This window comes from Grampus griseus (assembly GCF_964374135.1).
Source record: "Grampus griseus genome assembly, chromosome: 2".
Taxonomy (NCBI): domain Eukaryota; kingdom Metazoa; phylum Chordata; class Mammalia; order Artiodactyla; family Delphinidae; genus Grampus; species Grampus griseus.
Window position 1 is genome coordinate 24,004,017 of NC_139018.1, and position 20,691 is coordinate 24,024,707.

The following is a 20,691-nucleotide window of genomic DNA, read 5'->3' on the forward strand; positions in this document are numbered from 1 at the left end:
AGTCTGTCCCACATTCACTTCTCCAGGGCACAGAAGCAATAACGAGATTCCAAAATTATACTACTCAAAACAGTTGTCATGAACACGCCTAAAGGTGATAGCTGTGAAGTGTTTAAAATCGCTATTTTCAAAAAGTCCTCCCAAATGATAACTTTTTCGCATATGTGTGGGAATGTGCGAGTGCGCTGGTTTTGCTGAGACCTTGTGTGGAGTTGTGAAGAAGAGAGGAACTCAACAATAGGTTGCCAGTGGGGTTGGCATTGCCATTCAATACAGGAAACGGATCCTGGATTCACCTGATGGTGTAAGGTCTACAACATACTGAAATTGCTCAGACTCTCTGTCCTGATTTAAAATACCAATAAGAACTCAATATCCAAAAGGAATCGCCTTACAAGGACCCTTAAAAGGTTTCCTTCCTTTTGTTGCTCTTAAAATGTAACCCCTACAACATGTCACTAAGTGGTATGCAGGTGGTGCTCACCCTCGGGGAAATCAGCCTCCCTCTGCTTTGAAGTTTTCAGAACTGAGGATATTCTTTGGAGAACGTTACTTGTGTGTCCTTTCATGGATCTTACTGGACCCTACATGAACTCAAAATTGCTTCTGGGATGACTTTGCCCATTGTAGTTTCAAACCAGCCTGAAACATCACCTAATGAAACTCCCTATGATTTTACCATTACATGAAAAGGTGGAAAGTCATGTCTTAAAACTAGATAAGACAATTAATAAATCAATTATACCTGAGTTTCCAATCAGATGATTTTTGTTTTCTATCCAATACAAGGAAATCGCTCTCATACAAGGTAACCAGCTACAGAGAATACACGTCATATTTTCACAACCACTTATATCAGTTTTACAGCTATCTTTGTAAGAATGAACAAGAAATTTACCCCACTGGCTCCATCAACCCACCATGCTTTCACAAAGAATGACGGAATAAAGTTAAAACCATGCAGGCTTGGTCTATTCATACTAAACAAGACACAATTTTTAAATGTAAACTCTACTCATGGAGGCCGCATCTATGTGACAGCACCTCGAAATTGTCAAACAAATGCCAAACCTAGCAAACAGGCAAGAACAAAACAAAGGTTATAAGTGACAGAACCAATTCTAGAAGAAGTGGGCACGACTCTAAAATGCAGACATTTCTTTAGAAACTTGCAAGTCACGTCCAGATATAATTAACTTTTCTACATATGATGAACTGAGCACTTTATTTTGAAAAATACCATAGTCTAGCCATTTCCCTTTTGAACAAGTTTCAATTCTTGGATATGCAATAATAAATACAGATGTTTTCATTTCTATTAATTGAGGATCAAGCTGCTGTCCTGAGAAACTGCTCAAGGAAAATGAAAGTATTCAAACATTTTCCCCCGCAAAAACAACTTTAGCCATTAGATTGAATTTCTAACCAATTCACATGGTCTTATGACAGTATTCTAAGGAATATAATTTATTTTAGACGTATGCAACATTCTACAAAACATGCTATTCCCAAGAATTGGGTAAAGGCCAGATTTCCTTGATGTCACTCCACTTACAATGCATGGCCCATTTCTGTTATTTAGGTCAAAGGCAGGCCACCTGTGACATGCATGTTACCAAAGCAACTATTAACCATCTCTGTGCTCTCTCATAGAAGATGCAATCTCTGCTTTTCTCTATATGCCTTCTCTTTCATCCTTCTTCATCTTCTATTCACTTATTTTACCCTTTCTTCTTTCTTTGCAATTTTCCCCACGGCTTTTGCCCATGATAAGCATGAACCTTTTTCAAATCTGCTGGTGACACTGAGGGTTAATACTCAACTCCTGATGCAAGCAAAGCTACCATGATTTGCTAACAAAGGTAGGCACACAGAGTATTAGATAGGTAACATCATCTTGAAGTTGTTTGTGGAGTAGCAAATTACAACTCTAAGGATCCAGGTTGATACAGAAAATAATAACCTATGACGTAAAGAATTGAGACAGATTTTGTTAGGTGGTACAAACTGGCTCTGATGCTAGTTCCCAAAGTGAAGTTACCCCAAATACTTTAATACAGAGACATTCGTTGTAACAATTTTAAGCAACCTACCATTTTGATATATTTGGTTGGGTTTCATTAAAAGTTTACATCTGAACTTCATAGTTACATCACGTATATCTGAATTCCATATATTCCCCACATTCTGCTATTAAAATGTACTTGCTCACATATCCATCTAGCCATCCAGTCACAGAAGCCCTGGTCCACTCTCCAAGAGGAGAATAGGCAAGTAGATTATTTTAATGATTTGGGCTCAGAAGTCTTTTACAATCAAAAATTCAACTGCATTGCTTATAGAATAAAGTTCAAAATACATTACCCTAACCCTGGATGTCTTAGAAACATTTTTGAAGGATGAGAAGCTATTGCCACAAAAGAACGCTGACCTTTCCCAATCCTGGTTCTGGTACTTCATCACACACTGACAAATTGTTCAGGTCAGATAATGCAATAATCCTCATCCCAGACTGAGGCACAATCTTTTCTTGACAAAATCAGAAACAATCACAGAAAACTGGAAAGAATCCTGGTTGATTTTTAGCAGAAAACAATGCCTAGCCTGGGTGGCAGAAAGGAACTTTTCAGTGAGCAAAAAATGCATACATACCTTCTGAAGATTGTGCCTATTCACCGCAGTTAGCGTAACTTACCTTTCTGTCTTTCCTTTGTGCAGCCTCTTCCTGACCGTGGTTTACTGGGAATGGTATGTATGTGTGATATGGAATAAACTTGTGAGGATAAAGAAGCATTATGCCACCACTTAGGAAATAAGCCTCCCATGCAGACAAATTGGAGGGAAAAGAAAGAGCATATAGAACAATTCCTCAGGGACTCTGGATGAATCCAATCACTGCCTGTTTCAGAGTGGAACAGTATTTCCAAATCATAAATATGGAAACAGGACTTTCAATAAAAATAATACCAAATAATTGGAAAGAGCCATCTAATGCCAAAGCCTTCCGCACACAGTGTGTCCTTTGCATTATAAATCCAGAGGCAAATGCTTACGCCTAGATCAATGAGGTTCAAAGAATTTTCTCTCTACATTTCCAGATTCCGCACTTGTTTCTCCTTAGTGTATCTTAAGAGACTGACAGGGTACATAAAGAAAAAAGGCCTATAAAAAAATGGAAAACAGGACAGGAGACAACTACACACATGAAAAAAGTTGAGAAATGAGGAATCAAGGAAAACCAAATAGACATAACAGAGATAGCATTGTAATTGGCGACTGCTCCCACTTGTACAAACTGTAATGTAACTTTAGTACTTGCTCAGATAACATTACGCATCTTTTTTATAAAACCAACTGATGACAACTATGAGTTCAGGTTATAAAATAAACTCCTACCATGAAGGCTGCATTTAGAAAATGAGAAGGTCAGCAGGACCCACTAAGTCAGGGCTTTTCAACAAATCACTTTGCAATCGGTATTCAGAGATTTCAAGTGTTTGCTCATTTCTAAAGGTGGCCATGTTAGGAGGACGTGGAGACACAGGCTATAGATTCCCACAGAACTGAACTCTCTCCACCGTCAGTGCTAGAATCACCTTCATGAAATCAGTCTTCTCCTAGAATTAAAACAGCTGATGTACCCGAAGCATCACTAGTGGACAAAAATAACAACTGGCTCTCTTCCAATATGAAGCAAATACACAGATACATACATATAAACATACTCACAAAATAGAAATATATATATATAAACAGAATGACTATGTATATATAAACTAAATAGATATCAATAAATTTAGCCAGAGGGAATCTCTGCCTACATTTGAAAGACCCTTGAGAATGCATTAAACATTTCTAGTTGGAAAAAATAATAAACTCTCTTAATGTCTTCATCATTTGGAAGGCCTAAGAAATTCTCTAAACTCAGACTTTTTGAAAAAATAGCTACATTCCTTAATGTCCTCCAAGTTCTAGGCAATGTAAGTGGGAGAGTCTCAAAACTGTTATCCAGATGATTTAATTAATGGAAAACTGAACTCCTTAGAACAAAAATATTGTCATAATTGTTTTGTTTGTCTAAGGTCATCTAATCTAAAGAAAACAGGGAGTAAGTAAATGGAAAAACATCTAGTATTGTTGAACAAGAAATGTTGCTTTGCCATTAGACCATTAGTCCTTTATTTTCCTAGTTTCTGGATGAGAAATTGCTTATGAATCTTTCAGAAGAGCCATCCTTTTACGTAATGTCCTTATGGTTTCTCCAAACCTCTGAACTCTTTGAAAATATCCCAAGCATGAAAAGGTTGTACTCACGATCATTGCACTGGTTTCCAGAATAGGAGGTCATGGAACAGTCGCAGGTGAAGCCTTCCCACTGCTGCATACAGACCCCCTGGTTGGCGCATGAATCCTCCTGGCAGGTGGTACTTGGTCCTAGTAATTCATAAGAAGAGCAGGAAAGAAGAAAAAAGGAGAGAGAGAAAAACGTGTTAAAATTAATCAAATTCAAAGCAATCACTTGAATTTACTATTCTCATGCCCCAAAACATTCAAAGACACAACCGCCAAAAATGTCAACTCTATACCATGCAAGAAGAATTCACTACATAAGACAACAGAAATACACACTTAGCCACAAACTATCAACAGTTACACACAGAAGGGAGAGGGCTGAACACACTGTTCTCTTTTTGGCAGACTTTGCAAAAGAGCTTCATCTCTACCATTCAAGTAGGAAGATATCTCACTCGGAGCATGGTCTTTCTAAAGGAACAATGCTGAAGCAGAAAAATGCATTCCCATGATGCTTGTGAATTAAGGCACAAAAGTTCTTACAGTCACTTCGTGACACTAGAAAGATGTGTGACGATAACGAGGAGGAGGAGGGTAAAGCGGCCAGCATGTATTGTTGTTTTGTAGGCGATAAGCACTGGGTGATAAGCACTTTGTCTAGCGTATCTCATGAAGCTCGCCAGTGACCCTAAAATGTAAGGAATTATGATTACCTCTGTACCACAGATTTTAAAAACTAAGCTCACAGAACTAAACTAATTTACCCAAGGTCACACATTGGATAATTAAAGGACCCTGATGTCCAACTTCGGTAAACTAACTCTGAGACTAACTACCTCAGGGGTTCTTAAAGCATAGTTTCAGACCAGATCACCTGGGAAGTTGTTAGGAATGAAAATTATTGGGCCACCCTATACCTACTGAATTAGAAACAACTCTGGGGGGAGGTAGAAATCTGTGTTTGCACAAGCTTCTAGGATTTTATGATGCAGACTAACGTTTGAAAACCAGTGCGCTGCACCACACTGCTGCTGTAGGTTTACAGAAGAATGCATTCAAACAGAGTGTGCACATGCCAGAGGGTGTATTTGAGGTACAGGAAGAAAATATTAGAAATTATGTTCATTTTCTTTAAGTATACCTACCTTGGGGACATTCTCAACACCTTCTGCAGATATGAGTGAGCAACTGAAAAAGTTTGGTGATCTCTGCCTTACAGACTGCCATCTTTCCTAGGTCATCCTGGGACCTCTCTTTCACCATTCTCTTTTTCACTTCTATCCTCTGCCTTTATCTTGGCATTAAAGATAAACCTACACCTTTGGAATTATCTAAACTAACAGGAAATATCTTAATATTCAGGATAACTCCATGAATTTCCCAGACAGCCTCAGCAAAGGAGGTGGGCCCTTTGACTCATCAAATGTAATAGTCAGGATCTGATGCAAAAAAGCACTTGACACAGTAAAAATATATCCATTGCAGTAAGTGCATATTCCACAATTTCCAGGCTAAGCCTCACACAGGCACAGAATATTGAACTATAAGCCTTTCGGGTCCTAAGGATGCATATTCAAAAGAGATGCATGACTACAAAGGGGTTGTCTTCTGGGTGGCAAGACATTTTGTATTTATTCATGAAGGGTAGAAGCAGTACAGACCATCACTCCTAATACAAAGCTGTTAGGATATGACATTAGAAACTTAAAGACAATCACTAACACTGGGGGAGCAGCATAGCTGCTGGGTTTCTGCAGCTGCTATACGCCATGTGGTTCCCCCATGTGGAGACGAAAGGAGGTTCATGGTCATGTTCTCAGTGGGTCTTAAACTTGAGCATTGTGTAGTACAAGGCTCATTAACAATGGCAAATCACGACAGCTTCTTTCAAAGGACAAAAGCTTCTGAGAAGTCCATGGGGCTCCCTGACCAAACAGCTCTCACCAGACAATGGGCTAGTAATTCAATTGCGCTCAAGAATCAGAAACACATGGAAAGCTTTCCCTTGAAAGGCCGCAGAACAGCAAAAACTTTGGGAAAACACTAATTCTTTGCATGTTCACTGAATCTGAAGACAAAAGTTTTCCCATGTCTTTCTCTTCCTCTTTAGCCAAATTTTAACCATTTCCTAAGGACCAGCTAAAATGCCTCCTGGATATCAAACATTCCCCAGTAACTTCAGACAACAATTCTCCCACTTCCTAGTGGCCACGGCACATATTATCCGCATCACTAACGTTTATATATGATAATATTTAACACTTTATTACACATGGCAGTGTACTCTGCTTACATAATCCTCTAATTCTTTCACATTTTTTTTACTATTTGTCCCAAAAAGAGTGAATGCTGCCTACAGTTAGAAAGCACGTACTATGCTTTGGTTATGTCCCTGCTGTACCAAGCACGTACTATGCTTTGGTTATGTCCTACGCTGTGCCAGATGCAGAGAAAGTGTTTCAGTAAATGTGGAGCTGATCTGAATTGCAGCCCCCGGATTTGCCATTATCTCATACTTCTAAAACCTGGGCATGGGAGAATGGTTCTTTGCAAAGCAAGCAATCAGTCCCGTTTGTCGGAATCCCATACAGAGGGAATTATAGGCCATTTCCAAAGTCCACGGGATTTGTTTCCCACGCATTAAGGGGCAAATGCCATTCAGAATCGGATAACCCTCAAAGACTTGACTACACGGTAATTGTCTAAGAACAAGGGCAGTTTCAGGGTTTCAGTGAAGACCAGGAGAACCTGCAATGACTTCTCATCCATTTGAGCCAGAAATCCTACTTCCTTTCTAGGGTGAGATCCCAGGGCCCCTGCCTCCTCCTCCAGACTCATTTCCTACCACTCACCTCCAGCACACCACGCTCCAGCCATCCCTTCCTCCTTCCAATTCCTCTCTAACACAATGGTGCTCACAGCGTGGGCCTGAGTCAGAGTCAACAGCACCTGCATCCCCTGGGAGCTTGTGAGAAATGCATGTTTTCAGGCTCCACCCAGACCTACTGGCTGGAGGCGGGGCTCAGGAACCTGAGCTGTGACAAGCCCTCTGCGTGGTTCTGAAGCTGCTCCGTTCCAGGACCCCTGCTCTGACACTTCAAGGCCATCCCTACCTTCAAGGTCCTTTGCTCTTGGCCAACCCATAGCCTGAAATGTCCTTCCTGCAGATTTTCAAATGACTGGCTCATTTTTTCTTTAAGTTTCAGCTCAAAATGATCTTTCTTCAGACTATCCTATTTAAGGAAGTCCCCATCAGCATTTCATTTACTCTCCAGCCTATTTCCCACTTTATTTAACTCACAACGATTACATGAACTGTAACTAAGTTATTTATTAAATTCTTTATTGTCTATCTCATCCTTCTGGAATATGAGTTCCTTGAGGGCAGAAGCCTTGTCTGTTTTGCTCACCTTTTATAGCTCTAGTTTCTGATAAAGTATTTGGTGTAAAGTAGGGGCTCAGAAAATATTATTGAATGAAAGAAAGAACAAGACACTACCATATATAAAATAGATAACTAATAAGGACCTACTGTATAGCACAGGGAACTCTACTCAGTACTTTGTAATGGCCTATATGGGAAAAGAATCTAAGAAAGAGTGGATATATGCATATGTATAACTGATTCACTTTGCTGTACACGTGAAACTAACACAACATTGTAAATCAACTATACTCTGATAAAATTTTTTTAAAAAAAGAAAATTCAAAAGATGTTGGAAGAAATTAAAAAAAATAAAATAAAAACGTACTTCTATTTAATAGATGAAATTAAAAAAAACAAGAGAATAAAAAAGATAAAGAAATAAAGTCATTCTTTTGTGACTTAAAGCCATGTGGTTTTCCTAACTAATTTATCCATAGAATTTACAAGTATCAACTTAAATAAGCAATTTTCTACTTGGAACCAAACATTTTGGGGGTAGTGGTGGTATTTAATTGACCACATTTCCTCTTCTGATTTAACTATTAGACTCATTTAATCTCAGCAGATGTTGGGACAAAGGCTCTTGGGTCCCCAATGCCCAGGGATAGTATGCAATAACTGTGTTGAATGAGTACAAGTTTGGACTAGACTCTAAAACACTTTCTAAATGGCAATATAAGCTCCTTTTCTTATTTCAAACTATTTAAGGACATCCCTTCCTGAATACACTATATCTTATATCTGTATCTATTTCTCATATTCTCATACTGTCTTCAAAATTGAGAGAGAGAGAGAGAGAGAGACAGAGAGAGAGGGAGAGAAAAGGGAAGGGAAGGGAAGGGAAGAGAAGAGAAGGGAAGGGAAGGAGGGAAGGAGGAAGGGAGAGAGAGAAAGAAGGAAGGAAGGGAGAAGAAAAGAAAGGAAGAAAAAAGAAAAGGTAAAGAAACATACCAAAATGCTCTGGAAAAAAGGAAAAAGAAAAACTTAAAACAATGTTCCCGACTGCACATCCATTGATATAATTTGATCTTATACGAATCAGACCAAGGATATAACAATAACAAAACAAGGGACTTACCTAGTACTTATCATGTGCCAGACAATGTACTAAGCGTGTTTCAGATACTAGTTTATTTAGTCTTCATAAACACATGATGAAGCAATTACAAGTATTAAAGAATCAGAGAAACAGGAATGATTTTCTCATGGAAGACATCCAGAACTTCAAAAACAAAAGAATTTTTTGACCGACGATCAAGTTGGAAGGCAAGGATTTCAGAAAAGTAAAGTAAGTCACAGAACCGTCAGGTGATTTTTTTGCAAGGTCCCACGGGTAACAAGTAGCAGGGTGAGGTCTCAAACCCAACCCAAGCGTGCTAACTCTACAACTGATCCACCTAACCTCTGATCCACCTAACCTCTATGGATGTGGATAAACCAGAGGGTGTGTGTGTGTGTGTGTGTGTGTGCGTGCGTGTGTGTGTGTGTGTGTGTGTGTCTTGCCATTAGATTAGCAAGAGTACGCTAACCTACATTTAATGTAAGGATGTGGCTGTTTTAACAAAGAAAATTTTCAAATGCTATTTCAGTTCAAAATTCAATTAAAAATAAACAGGAAGATCTAGTTTTGTCTAAGTATATGAACAAAAATCTATATCAAATGTGTATGTTTATAAACATAACAGATATTTCTGAAGACTTAATAATTTTATCTAAAACATTCTTCCAAATCAACCTAAAATTCCAGATACTCTAAGATAACATAAACCTTTGGAATTACATATTTAGAAAGTTTTTAAATTATTAATAGTAACTACAAACTACACTAAAGCTTCAGGGACTCCCTGTATAGGGCTGGTGTATTAAATATGTAATGAATCCTCACTAAAATAGTCACATATTCTTTTGAGAACGGATGGTGACTTTCTTTGTGTAGTAGGGAAAGTGACAAGGCAACAGAAGTATGCATGAAAGGACTAAGTAAGTTGTCAATGATGTTTGTAGGTGTTTCGGTTTTAACTCCCAGCTCTGTTTTTAGTTTACTGCAAAGCACTGCACTGTCTTTTTTCTTTATTTTTTTCATATGATAACTCTGATGGCTGCCACAAATTTCTCATTATTCTGCTTGAATCTGGGGTTGTTTTTATTTTTAAGAATTGTCCCAGACAGTCATTTCATGCCTGGTACTGCTCAAATCCACCTTTGCTGTACATGCAGACTGACTCAGTCAACTCCTCTTCAAGGTCTCGAAAAATCAAAAGTTGACAGACTGCCTTTTATTACTTGCAGGTCCTTGAGACAGAAGTGCTGTTAGAAGCACAGGACACTTGTATCAGAGTGTATATCTGTTAATGCCTAAGTAGGACTTAACCAAACCTATGCCTCAAACATCCCAGTTTAAAATGGATAAATAACCAGCACCAGCTGGTCTTGGCCATAATGGAAAGATAGGCTTGGTGAGTGGGGGAGCCTGGAATGATACATCTGGGCCGATTCCCAATATCCATTTATCCTAAAGGGCAAGGCTGGTAACCCACTGGTGGGACCAGGTGGGGCTGGTTTAACAATATTCATCATCTTTAATCACACAGCATGAGGTGTTTGTCAAAGGGCTTAGAATCTGTGACTGGAACCTGATTGTGAAGCGTCACCACGGTAGAACTCTGTGCCAGGCAAAGGGTTTGCTGGCCCCATATAAGGCCCAGCTGCCATGGGAAGGAGCTGTATGCGAGCTGCCACGGGCTGCTTAAAGAGATATCTTCCACGTTCAATTTTATTTCCCACGTTTGTAAGTTCACAAACCCTTCCGCTTTTACATTTTAAAATTTACATTGTTTCATAGAGGAAGGATGACTGAGCAGTAATTGAGCGGGAAAGAAAAAAAGAAAGAACAAAAAAAGGAAGATGAATATACATAGATATATGTATCTGTGCACATGTGTGTATGTGTGAAAGATCCTTACCAACTTCCTGAGCAACCTACAGTCTCTATTGCTAAAATATAAGAATTAAAGCGTTGAGGCTTCATGAAAGGTATTCTTGACATTAGGGATGAGGTTATCCTTACTTAGCTGCAAGTATGTATTGGTCCCTACAACAAAGATACTTCTGTAGCTCTCAAAGTGCTTCTGCATTTACAGTGTTGGGTCCTCTGGGGTTTTCCAAAGGGAGTCATTTACAGGCAACATAAGATTCATCCCTTTTAATTGGCAGAAACCCAACTCACTTCTATTTAATTTTAAAATAAGAAAGCAATGATCCTTAAATGTGTCAAGCATCCCTCTTCATAAAGAGCCAGCTGAGAAGTGAATGCTCTAGTTCCCACTTTACAGAAGATTAAGCAAAGTCAGAGAACAGGGTCCTGAATGTTATTATAAAATTTCATTGGCAGAAAGACCTAAGAGCAGCTGTGTTCCCAAGATCTTACTTTTTCGTCTTGAGGGCAGGACCTATGCCTTGCTCATGCTCAGAAAGGCACTGAGACAGGGCTCATCGAGCATGCTCAGGTGTTTATGGCTTCCTCTCCTCAAGCAAGGGTTCAAAACAGTTGCTTGGTTAGGGCGCTGAGCGAAAAAGACCAACAATAAAATCCAACAGTTGTGGGACATGGGGACAGTTTCAATAACACCCCGGTTCTCCTCAATCACTTCAGCCCTCTCACCATACAATGAGTTAAAATAAGTCAAGATGGGCATGGGAATTGGTTGAAACCAAGACGCCTTCATGAGTTCTTTATCTCCAGTGGCCTCTGATTTCCTGTGTTCCTGTTAACAACTAGAACTCCGAGGGGAAAAAAATAATAATAAAACCTGATCTGTAACATTTATGTAAGCTGGTTTTCATGGCGTAAAATACTCCCACCACAGCCAATTTCAAGCGAATATGTGTTACGTGATGCCAAGCAGCTTACAAAATTCCTGAAAATTCCTGTGCTGGTGCCAGCTCTAGCACAGCACTTCCCTCAATGGCCAATGAACAGCAAAGAATAATTATACTTGGTGAGTAAAGCAATTTACCCACATGACACTTCCAGACAAGAGAGGTAACAGTAATACCTGCCCTTGCTGGAGTGTGTGTAAAGGTGAGAGAATGGTGTCATCATAAAGCCGTCTTGCTCAATCCACCCTGTCTTCAGAGGGTGCCTGCGTAATATAGGTCAAATGATTAGATCATCCCTTCTTTTTAAAATCATGAACAGGTCCTCAAAAGTCAATGCTGCCTCAGAAAATGTAAACTGGGACCTCATTTTCTGCTTTTCCTTCTTTTCTCAGCACTGATGTAGCAGCTTGTTGGACCAGTAGAGGGAATTTTTTAAAAGAGAGAGAGAGATAAGGGATTTCTAAGGCCAGGCTGGACAAAAAGACAGCTAACTTAAAATACTTTGTTTTAATGAACATAGTGCACAAATCATCTAGAACTTAGTGAAATAGTATTGCTATGAAAACCAGCTATCATGAAGTCAGCTGGAGGCCACTTGGACACTCTCTGGTTATCTCTATACTGTTTCTGCTTTGGAAATATGCAAATCCAGACTCACACCATATAGTACAGTAGGGGAAAGGCCATAAGTTTTAAAATACAGCTTTATTACTTACTAGCAATGTGATCTTGGGCTAATTACCTAAATTCTCTGAGCCCCAGTTTCCCCATCTATATAAAGGAGAAGTTGTTTCTACCTCACACGGTATAAGGATTGAATCAGATAATATATATAAGATCTATAAAGGCATCCATGAACTGGCGATAACAATATCTGTCATGCAAGGTTGTCATCATCATGGAGACACAATACCCTTAGCATGTGCGTGAACTAAAGAAACCCTCAAATAAAGGGTATTCTCAATTCCGCTGGAAAGGAAAATCAATTTCTACCCATTTTAGTTGGGTGTGTAATTGGTCAGGACTGCAGAAACGAACACATTGAGGTAGTTAAGTCATAGTTACAGTTCTTTTGTGAAAAACCTCTGTCATGCAACGTTGAGAGACAAGAGGCAGAAACCACTGTGGAAAGTTCCATTTAATTCCTGTCTCTCTTATTATTTCCCATAATGCAAACCATCTTTGAGGAACTGACTTCTATGAGGTCAAACACTATACTTTACTACACAAAATACAATAGAGAAAGTAATACATCTCTTAGCTTTGGATAAAATGAAGTGAGGAACTATAGGCCTCACAGTAAGGAAAGTTGGAGAATTACCTGTTAGAAGAATTTGGCTGATGCCAACTCTTAACCTAAAATGACTTGAAAGAATCTGTGGGTTTTCAAGCTATCCAAACTCAAAACATTTATTGACTTACTTAAGATACGCAGCACTTGGAACCAAATCTGATTAATACACGGCCCTCTCCTACCCACATGCCCATCATCTGGGCAGAGGGACAACTTACATTTCTAGAAAAGAAGCCCATCAACTCCAAAGACAGAAGCTGCTAAGGGGCATTATAATGGAAAGCAGGGAGAGGATATTCTGATTAATCCCCTAAACCAATAAAGAGCTATTTTTTTTTTTATTTTTCATGATTATGACTCATCTGCCTCACTCCCCAAAGATCAAACTTAATATTTCTTTTATAGTTGAGCAGGTCCTTTCTTAAATGAACATGCTTTTAGGGAATATTTTCCTCTCTAGGAATACCCCTCTTGCAAATAAAGAGGAATTAGAAAATTACTTCTGAAAAGTCCATGGATATTGTTATTCTATTCAAGGGACCTTGAGGTTCAAGGGGCTGTACCTCTCAGCAATGCAACACCTCCCATGGACCTCAGGGGAGGTCCTACTTCCTCTCTTAACCTGGAGGGATGTGAAGTGTGACCTAAACCAGGGCCGTCAATCAAGTTCCTCCCTGACACCTTTGGTCATGATGTGTAAAAGCAACTGCTATGAAACAAAGTAACACTGCAGGGGTGGGAGGGAAATACATAGGAGAGAAAGCTCCTTTTCTTCCTCACTCCTCAGAGGCTTCATCTGAGAGAGAAACATGTTTATCTTCTTAGCCCACAAGAGTAACAACTGTCAGGTTCACACCTCTTCCCTCTGTCTTGGAATATGCTACTTCCCTCCTAACCACTCTCTGCTTCCACTTCCTGTCCTCCTCATCCATTCTCCACTCTGGTGTCAGAGTGATCTTCAAAAGATGAAACTCTGACCCAAGTCTCTGTCCTCCTTACAGCGCCCTTGGGGTAAAGTCCAACTCCTTACACAAAAGGTCTGCCATCACCCGTCTCCATCCTACTGCTCCAGCTTTGTGTACATCACATCCCCACGTGAGTGTTATTTCAGCCCAATGGAGCTTCCTGTAGGTGCCCAAACTGGCCAAGCTCTTAAGTGAGCTTCCACCTCTCATCCATCTAAAACATGTTGCCCTTCAGACGCAGTTCAAACTCTGCCTAGAAAATATCCCCTGACTAGCCACCATGATCATCATGACCCTACACAGTGCAGCAGCCCTCCTCCGCAGACACACTGCGTGCTCCACGTCCACTCTAGCATAGCAGTTTTCACTCTGCACTGTAGCTACTGGCTGATCTCCTATGGATTTATTTGATGTCAGACTGTACCTCACCTGTAATCCCAGTACCTAGCTAAGTATCTGATACACAGGAGTAGCTGAGCTCCTGTTAAACTGAACAGCACAATCACTGGAGAAGAATGAATGAATGAATGAACAAAGAAACAAGTAAATATTTTTAAAAACACCACTCCAGCAACACAATGACAAGAGGATTAAAGCTGTTGACTTGCCCCGACCCATCTTGCCACTTCCTAGACCCACTGTTATATCTCCTTACGAATATGATGTGCCTTTACTTTTCAGACTGCCTCATTTCTTTGTCATGTTTTCATTGTCCTTCACACTTAATGTTAATTAGTCCTATCCGTGCCCACAGGTTGTAGATGAAAAAGCCAGCATGAGTAATGGTCCATACCCCAATGTCAGGAAAATAAAAGGGAAAGGCATTCACATCCTAAAGGTCTTTTGCCATAATACTGGGAAGGAGTAAGATGACTCAGAATAATTACAAAGAATAATGGCTCCTGCCACAAAGAGACTGTTAAGTCATTACAAGAATGGAAGAGAGTTTGGGTCAATGGAGTAATCACATAAAAACCATACTGATGACTAGACTGCTTCTATAAATGAGCAAATTAAGACACTCTATTATGTCCCCAAATCTATACCTACACTTTGGTCAACAATTTATAGTAGGCATAGAAATCAACTAGTTCTTTGTTATGATTCCTACAAACCATTTCTCCTTTGCATGGAAATTTTAAGATCATTTTGCTACATATGGAGTCCCCATGGAAGTTTCTGGGGATTCAAAATCCACACAGTTACTACCATGAAGAACGGTAAAGTCTAGGGAGAGATGCAGTTGTCTAGTTTTATCTAATAAATCTGGTCACAAAGAGCTTTGACAACCTTGAATTGTCTCATTATAGATCAAATCCTGTCCCCTTTTCTCTCCCCTCCATTTACAGAGTGACATGGAGTAGAACTATTTGGAAAATTGAATAGAATGTCTAAAAACAACAGCCTTCCATATTACTGAAAGGATCCTACATATTTGAAATTGAAAACTATTGTACCGCTACCTAGAACTTCAAAGTACTAATCCAGTGCATGTTCCTTTCATTAGTTTTATGAGATATTAGCATATTTGTGAATCTGCTAAGAGGGGATGAAGAAGAGTTATAGTAAAATGGCTAGAGAGACCTCATCTAGTTGATATCCACCCGAGAGAGAAACTTGTACTGCTTACCTTCATGACATATAACAAGTCACTGCAAAGTAAATGATCTTTTAGGTGAAAAAGTAAGACAAAGTACCTTTGTCTTAACCACTTCTTACAATTTGTGCTGATTGCAAATTCGCAGAGGCCATCCAAGGCTCAATTCTCCCCTTAACTATTGGCTGAAAGATACCTAAAATGCAGGCTCTCGTCTTGCTACTCTGAGTCAAAGCAGCCTGACACGACAGGAAAGGTGAATCATTACAGACTTTGCAAGGTGCCTCTTTGAATGGTAGAAGAAGCAGTATCTGCAGTAGATATTCACTGATATCTAACATGCAGGCATTTTAAAGGGTATTCAGGGTAAAATCAATAGATTGATAGATCTTCTTCTTCCCCAAGAGTACTTTTTTCTTTAGAATCACAAAACAGGAAATTAAAGTGCTCAATCAAAATCCCCAATAGGAGACATAAAACTCTAGAATGTTTTAATGAGATTAATATCTCCCAAATGCCTAAAAGATTTCTTTAAAATGAGTTAAGAGAAAATGGCATTATCTTTCATAACGTCTAAGCACTCAAAAGCCCTGCTCTGAGAAGTGACCTCCCTGACCCAGAAAATAATAAATTAAGAACTCAAATGGGCTTTTTTTTTTTTTCATTTTCCAAGTGCTGTCTTGTGTCTCTAGTGAATAAATTAAAAGGAGCCAACCCCTCCATGGCAACTACTTGGAGAGGCATTTCCAGAAGTGGATTAATATGCCTGTGGGTAGTCACAATATAGGATGCTGTCAAACCTCTCTGGTCCCCCCAAAATGGAATCATATTCCCATCCCCAAGACGCCTCGCCTTGGTTGTTATTTTTCATGCAGTGATTTGGGTTTTCTGCCACTGTTCATAAAGAACACAGGGTTCAGCCCCCTCCCCATAACCGCTGCTGTCCAAGAGGTGTGACAGCTTGAAGTCCTCTAAAGATAAGATACCAAGGGTTACCCAGGACATCTTTCAGTCCAAAGTGGTAATGGGAACAAGAACCTTCTCTACCTTTCAGGTCAGCTTTGGTCAACGCAACTTTGTTAGCAAAAGAACAGAAAAGGCGAAAACAATAACCAGAGGTTAGTAAGAGGTACAGCAAACCAGGGTAACATTACAGAAATGAAAACACAATCGGCATAATCAACATCACTCGAACAGACAACTGAAATGCTCTACAGGTTCTCCAGAGACAGCACAGACAGGGGATGCACAGACCAGGGTGGAGCAGGCCTCATCAGAGCCACATCAGCAGAGCAGGGGCAGGGAAACGTTGAACTGGACAGAGCACAGGCAGGTTACAAGAGCCTTCCCACAACCATACAGGCAACCCCAAGGCATATGGTCCAGAAAAATGATTTTCCATCAGTCAGGATAAACATCAAGAAATAAGGGTAGTACATGGCCAGACTGAAAGACACGTGTGCACAGCCAGACGGAGCCCACAAAAATAATTCTGAACATTTAGGAGTTACGCGTGGAAGAGTCGCTTGGGAGCACTCCTTGTAACCTCCTGAAAATGCCACCAAGGAATCTGGCACTAGAATTGGGCATTTGTATGAAGGTGATTTGGGAACACCAACAATCTCAGTTGGCTTAATTTATAAAAATGTAGCCAAACCCAAATGGCTGTGGGCAAATTGGCACCAAACCAATGTCATTTTTATTTATTTACACCAGTCTCAAAATGAAGCACGTGTGCTTCTCTCAGATGTTTACCGTCTGCAGTTGTGGAATCGGATTTCTAGCCAATACATGCCTTGGTCTCTGCAGCAAAGCTGGCCTCAAGATATAAAGAGATATTTGCCAGCCAAGTACTGAATCAGACATTATAAAAAAGTCCTAGTCCAAATTGAGAGGTTGCAAGTCACAGCTAGATGTTGGCTAGGCTGTCCAGAAACTGCACTTCATTTCTAAATTATATACTCTGCATAGATTAGAAACATAAAATAAAAACCTATTTCAGTATTTTTTTTCTTTCTTACTATAAACAATCAAGAGCCAAAGAGTAGTGGATTAATGTGTCTTTAAAATAATTCCAGACTCTTTGGGATTAGATACAATACAGAAAGTAATCCAATTGCTACTTAGGGATCTTGCGTCATTATCAATAACTTTGACACATATAAGAACATATGATATATCCTAGCCTGTGTACCCCAAATATGTTAAAAATAAAACACATTCACCATCGTGACAAGATTCAGGTTTTAGTTCTTAGTAATGAATCCTTATCCCCTACTTGTTTCCTATTCTAGGCATAGAAATGTTAAATCAAGAATTGTGTTCTGTTTCCTATGACTTGCCTAACTGTCAAAGGCCTTCCTGAGGGTCCGGTACTATGTACAGAGAGTCACAATGAGAATGATACTTTTTTGCAGTCTTTCCAAGGTTTCGTGCCCTTCATTTCCCTCCCCATCATCTTCCATAGCGCCCTAAAAAGCTCCTGGTATCTCTTACAAGGGCTTATTCACAATAGTGCAAACTTCCAATGACAGTAATTTATGCCTTAACCCACTTTTTGGCCATTTTTCCTGGCCACTTAGGCTAATTATCCAAGTCATCTGTGTACAATAAACAAGGGCTTTCTTCCCTCCGAACTCATCCTCCACTTCATGCCACCCAGTGGGGTGGTCATAATGCTCCATGGGTAACCATCATAATTATCTCCATGGCAATAGAGTGCAGTGTTATTAGGCCCATAGGACTTGCCATAGATGCAGATGGTAGAGCCAGCAAGCCACAATATTCAGCTTTGAACAATCACCCATACTCAGAGGAAGGTCAGAACCCACCCTAATGCATGTGATGAGTCATGCCAAACTGCACATAGAGCTGTAGGTAGGGATAGGAACATTTTCTCCAAGCAGATGGGTAATTTCTTTTCCCTAATGCTCCCACAACTTCCCCTGAAGCTCTCGTAAGTGGAGTCCATTCCACCTTTACACTGTACATTTTAATCCACTTTTATAAAGGTTGGTTTAGACTTCCTTTTAATCAAATGCTACAGCTTTACTGCCTTACACCCCAATTTTTTTTTTTTTTTTTTTTTGTGGTATGCGGGCCTCTCACTGTTGTGGCCTCTCCCGTTGCAGAGAGCACAGGCTCCAGACGCGCAGGCTCAGTGGCCATGGCTCACGGGCCCAGCCGCCCCGCGGCATGTGGGATCTTCCCGGACCGGGTCACGAACCCGTATCCTCTGCATCGGGAGGCTGACTCTCAACCACTGCGCCACCAGGGAAGCCCAACCCCAATTTTTATACTCTATAGAACTGTGCCTCCGATACAGTAGCCATAGATGCACGTGGCTATTGAGGACCTTAAAGATGTGGTCTGAACTGGGGTGTGCTACAAGTGCAAAATACACACTTGATTTTGACGGCTCATATGAAGAAAATAAAATGTCTAACTAAAAATTTTATAATGATTATATGCTGAAATGATAATATTTTGGATATATTAGGTTAAGTTAAATAAAATGTAAAATTAAACTTAACTTTACCTGTTACTTTGTATCTTTTTTCTTAAATGCAGCTACCAGGAAATTTAAAATTACGTATATGACTTACATTATATTTCTATCAGGCGACGTTGCAATGGAGTTAAATGGATGATTCCTGTTGACTTTTAAATCTACAAAACTGATGGCATGATAAAAATATTTAACATTTGAAGAGAGCCTTATACTTTTGAATATGTGCTTTTATATTATGATTTTACTAGATGTGATTAATTATTCCAGGAAAACTGGAATTTCTGTCATTCCACAATCTCCTAAACTAGTATACTCAAATTAATTCTCAAACGGCGCATCAATTTCAGGACTTCCCTTAACACCCAAAAGAACTAAGAGCAGGCCAATAAGACAAAAACTTTTGAGTTGAATGAAATTGTGCATTTTCAGGAGAAGAAAGCAAAGCGGCTGCTTTAAATGCTTGGTGATTCCCAACTTCCTGTCCCTCCTGTACACACACAACATATTTGGCTAACAGAATTTAAGAACTATTTCTGGCTAAAAGAAAACTGGAGAGGGTTATAGGGACAAGCGGCCTTATTACTAGTGCAAACTGGTAACAAGAAACTGACCCTTAGGCAAAGGAAAATGACTTCCATACTACAAATAAGCCTGGGAAGCTGATTAGAAGCTTTTATTAAAATGTGCTTTATGATGGCAAGTGAAGGACTGAAGCTGGTTAAGAACAGGAGTGATAAATGAAGTTGAACAGTTAGAAGATGAATGAACAGGTTGGATGTGGTAAATTAATGAGGGATACAAGAAAACAGTATATTGCACAAAAAACCATGAGGCTCCAGCAGACAAAAGAATACATAGGTCCTGGTGACTGATCAGATCATCCTCTTTGCCTTTCAAGTTAGACACGAGTCACCTTTTCAGCCTACCCAAGGAGTCTGGGGAAGGCTGAAAATGTGTCTGCTCTCCCCTGCTGGTTAAAACTAGATAGCTTTTATTGTAAAGAGCTATTGGACTCACATGACCTATAAAATTCAGTTAGTATCTCAAGAGACAGTGGATTATCTACAGAAAGAGGGTGAGCATGGTTTGTTGTGCTGCATGGGTGGGCATGCAGTGCTATTAAATGTCTCACATTAGATAATGTTTGTAAATAATAATCCTACCACTTACTGAGTACCTACTATATATGTACCAGGCATTCTATGTATATCTCTGACTTATATATATTACCTTCCAAGGTAAGTTTTATTGTCCCATTTTACAGATGAGGAAGATATCATTCAGAGAGGTTAAGTAACTTGTCAAAAGTCACACAGCCAACAGGAACTACTACCTGGACCTAAATCCAGGTCTTTCTAACATCAAAGCCCATGCTGTTCCACTACACCACACCAAGAAACCGCCAAATGACGCCTGACATCTAGTAAGTGCTCAGTAACTGTCACTTCCCTTCCTCCATCACGGCATTCTAACATCATTTTCCTACCTTCTGCTCAGTTTTCATTAAATGATGCAGTCACTATTAGCAACATAAGAAATATTTTATTAATGGTGACACTCACATAAAAGTCTCTGATTTGTACCTCCCTGTGTATTAAGATATAAATAAAAGTCCCTGATACCCTTTCAGCCATGCTGGAAGCAAAGGCACAAGTCAGGAGAAGCCTGATGTCAACGCCAGGAAAGGTCCTCTATGGCAAGTATGAAAGACATCTGCCAACATAT

At 39.7% G+C, this 20,691-nt stretch overlaps 1 protein-coding gene across 16 annotated transcripts in view; it reads right to left on the reverse strand.

Annotated features, from left to right (window-relative positions):
• Window positions 1-20,691, reverse strand: part of NRXN3 (neurexin 3) — a gene marked incomplete at both ends in the record, with an annotated part of 1,628,308 nt that overhangs the window by 860,964 nt on the left and 746,653 nt on the right. For 11 of the 16 annotated variants that reach the window (XM_082647291.1, XM_082647293.1, XM_082647295.1 and 8 more), the window contains one exon: window positions 4,315-4,434. In XM_082647291.1, the coding sequence (XP_082503417.1) occupies window positions 4,315-4,434 (120 nt within the window). Of the gene's footprint in view, window positions 1-4,314; window positions 4,435-16,502; window positions 16,530-20,691 lie in introns of all 16 variants that reach the window. The other 5 variants (XM_082647290.1, XM_082647292.1, XM_082647277.1 and 2 more) reach the window with 1 other exon arrangement.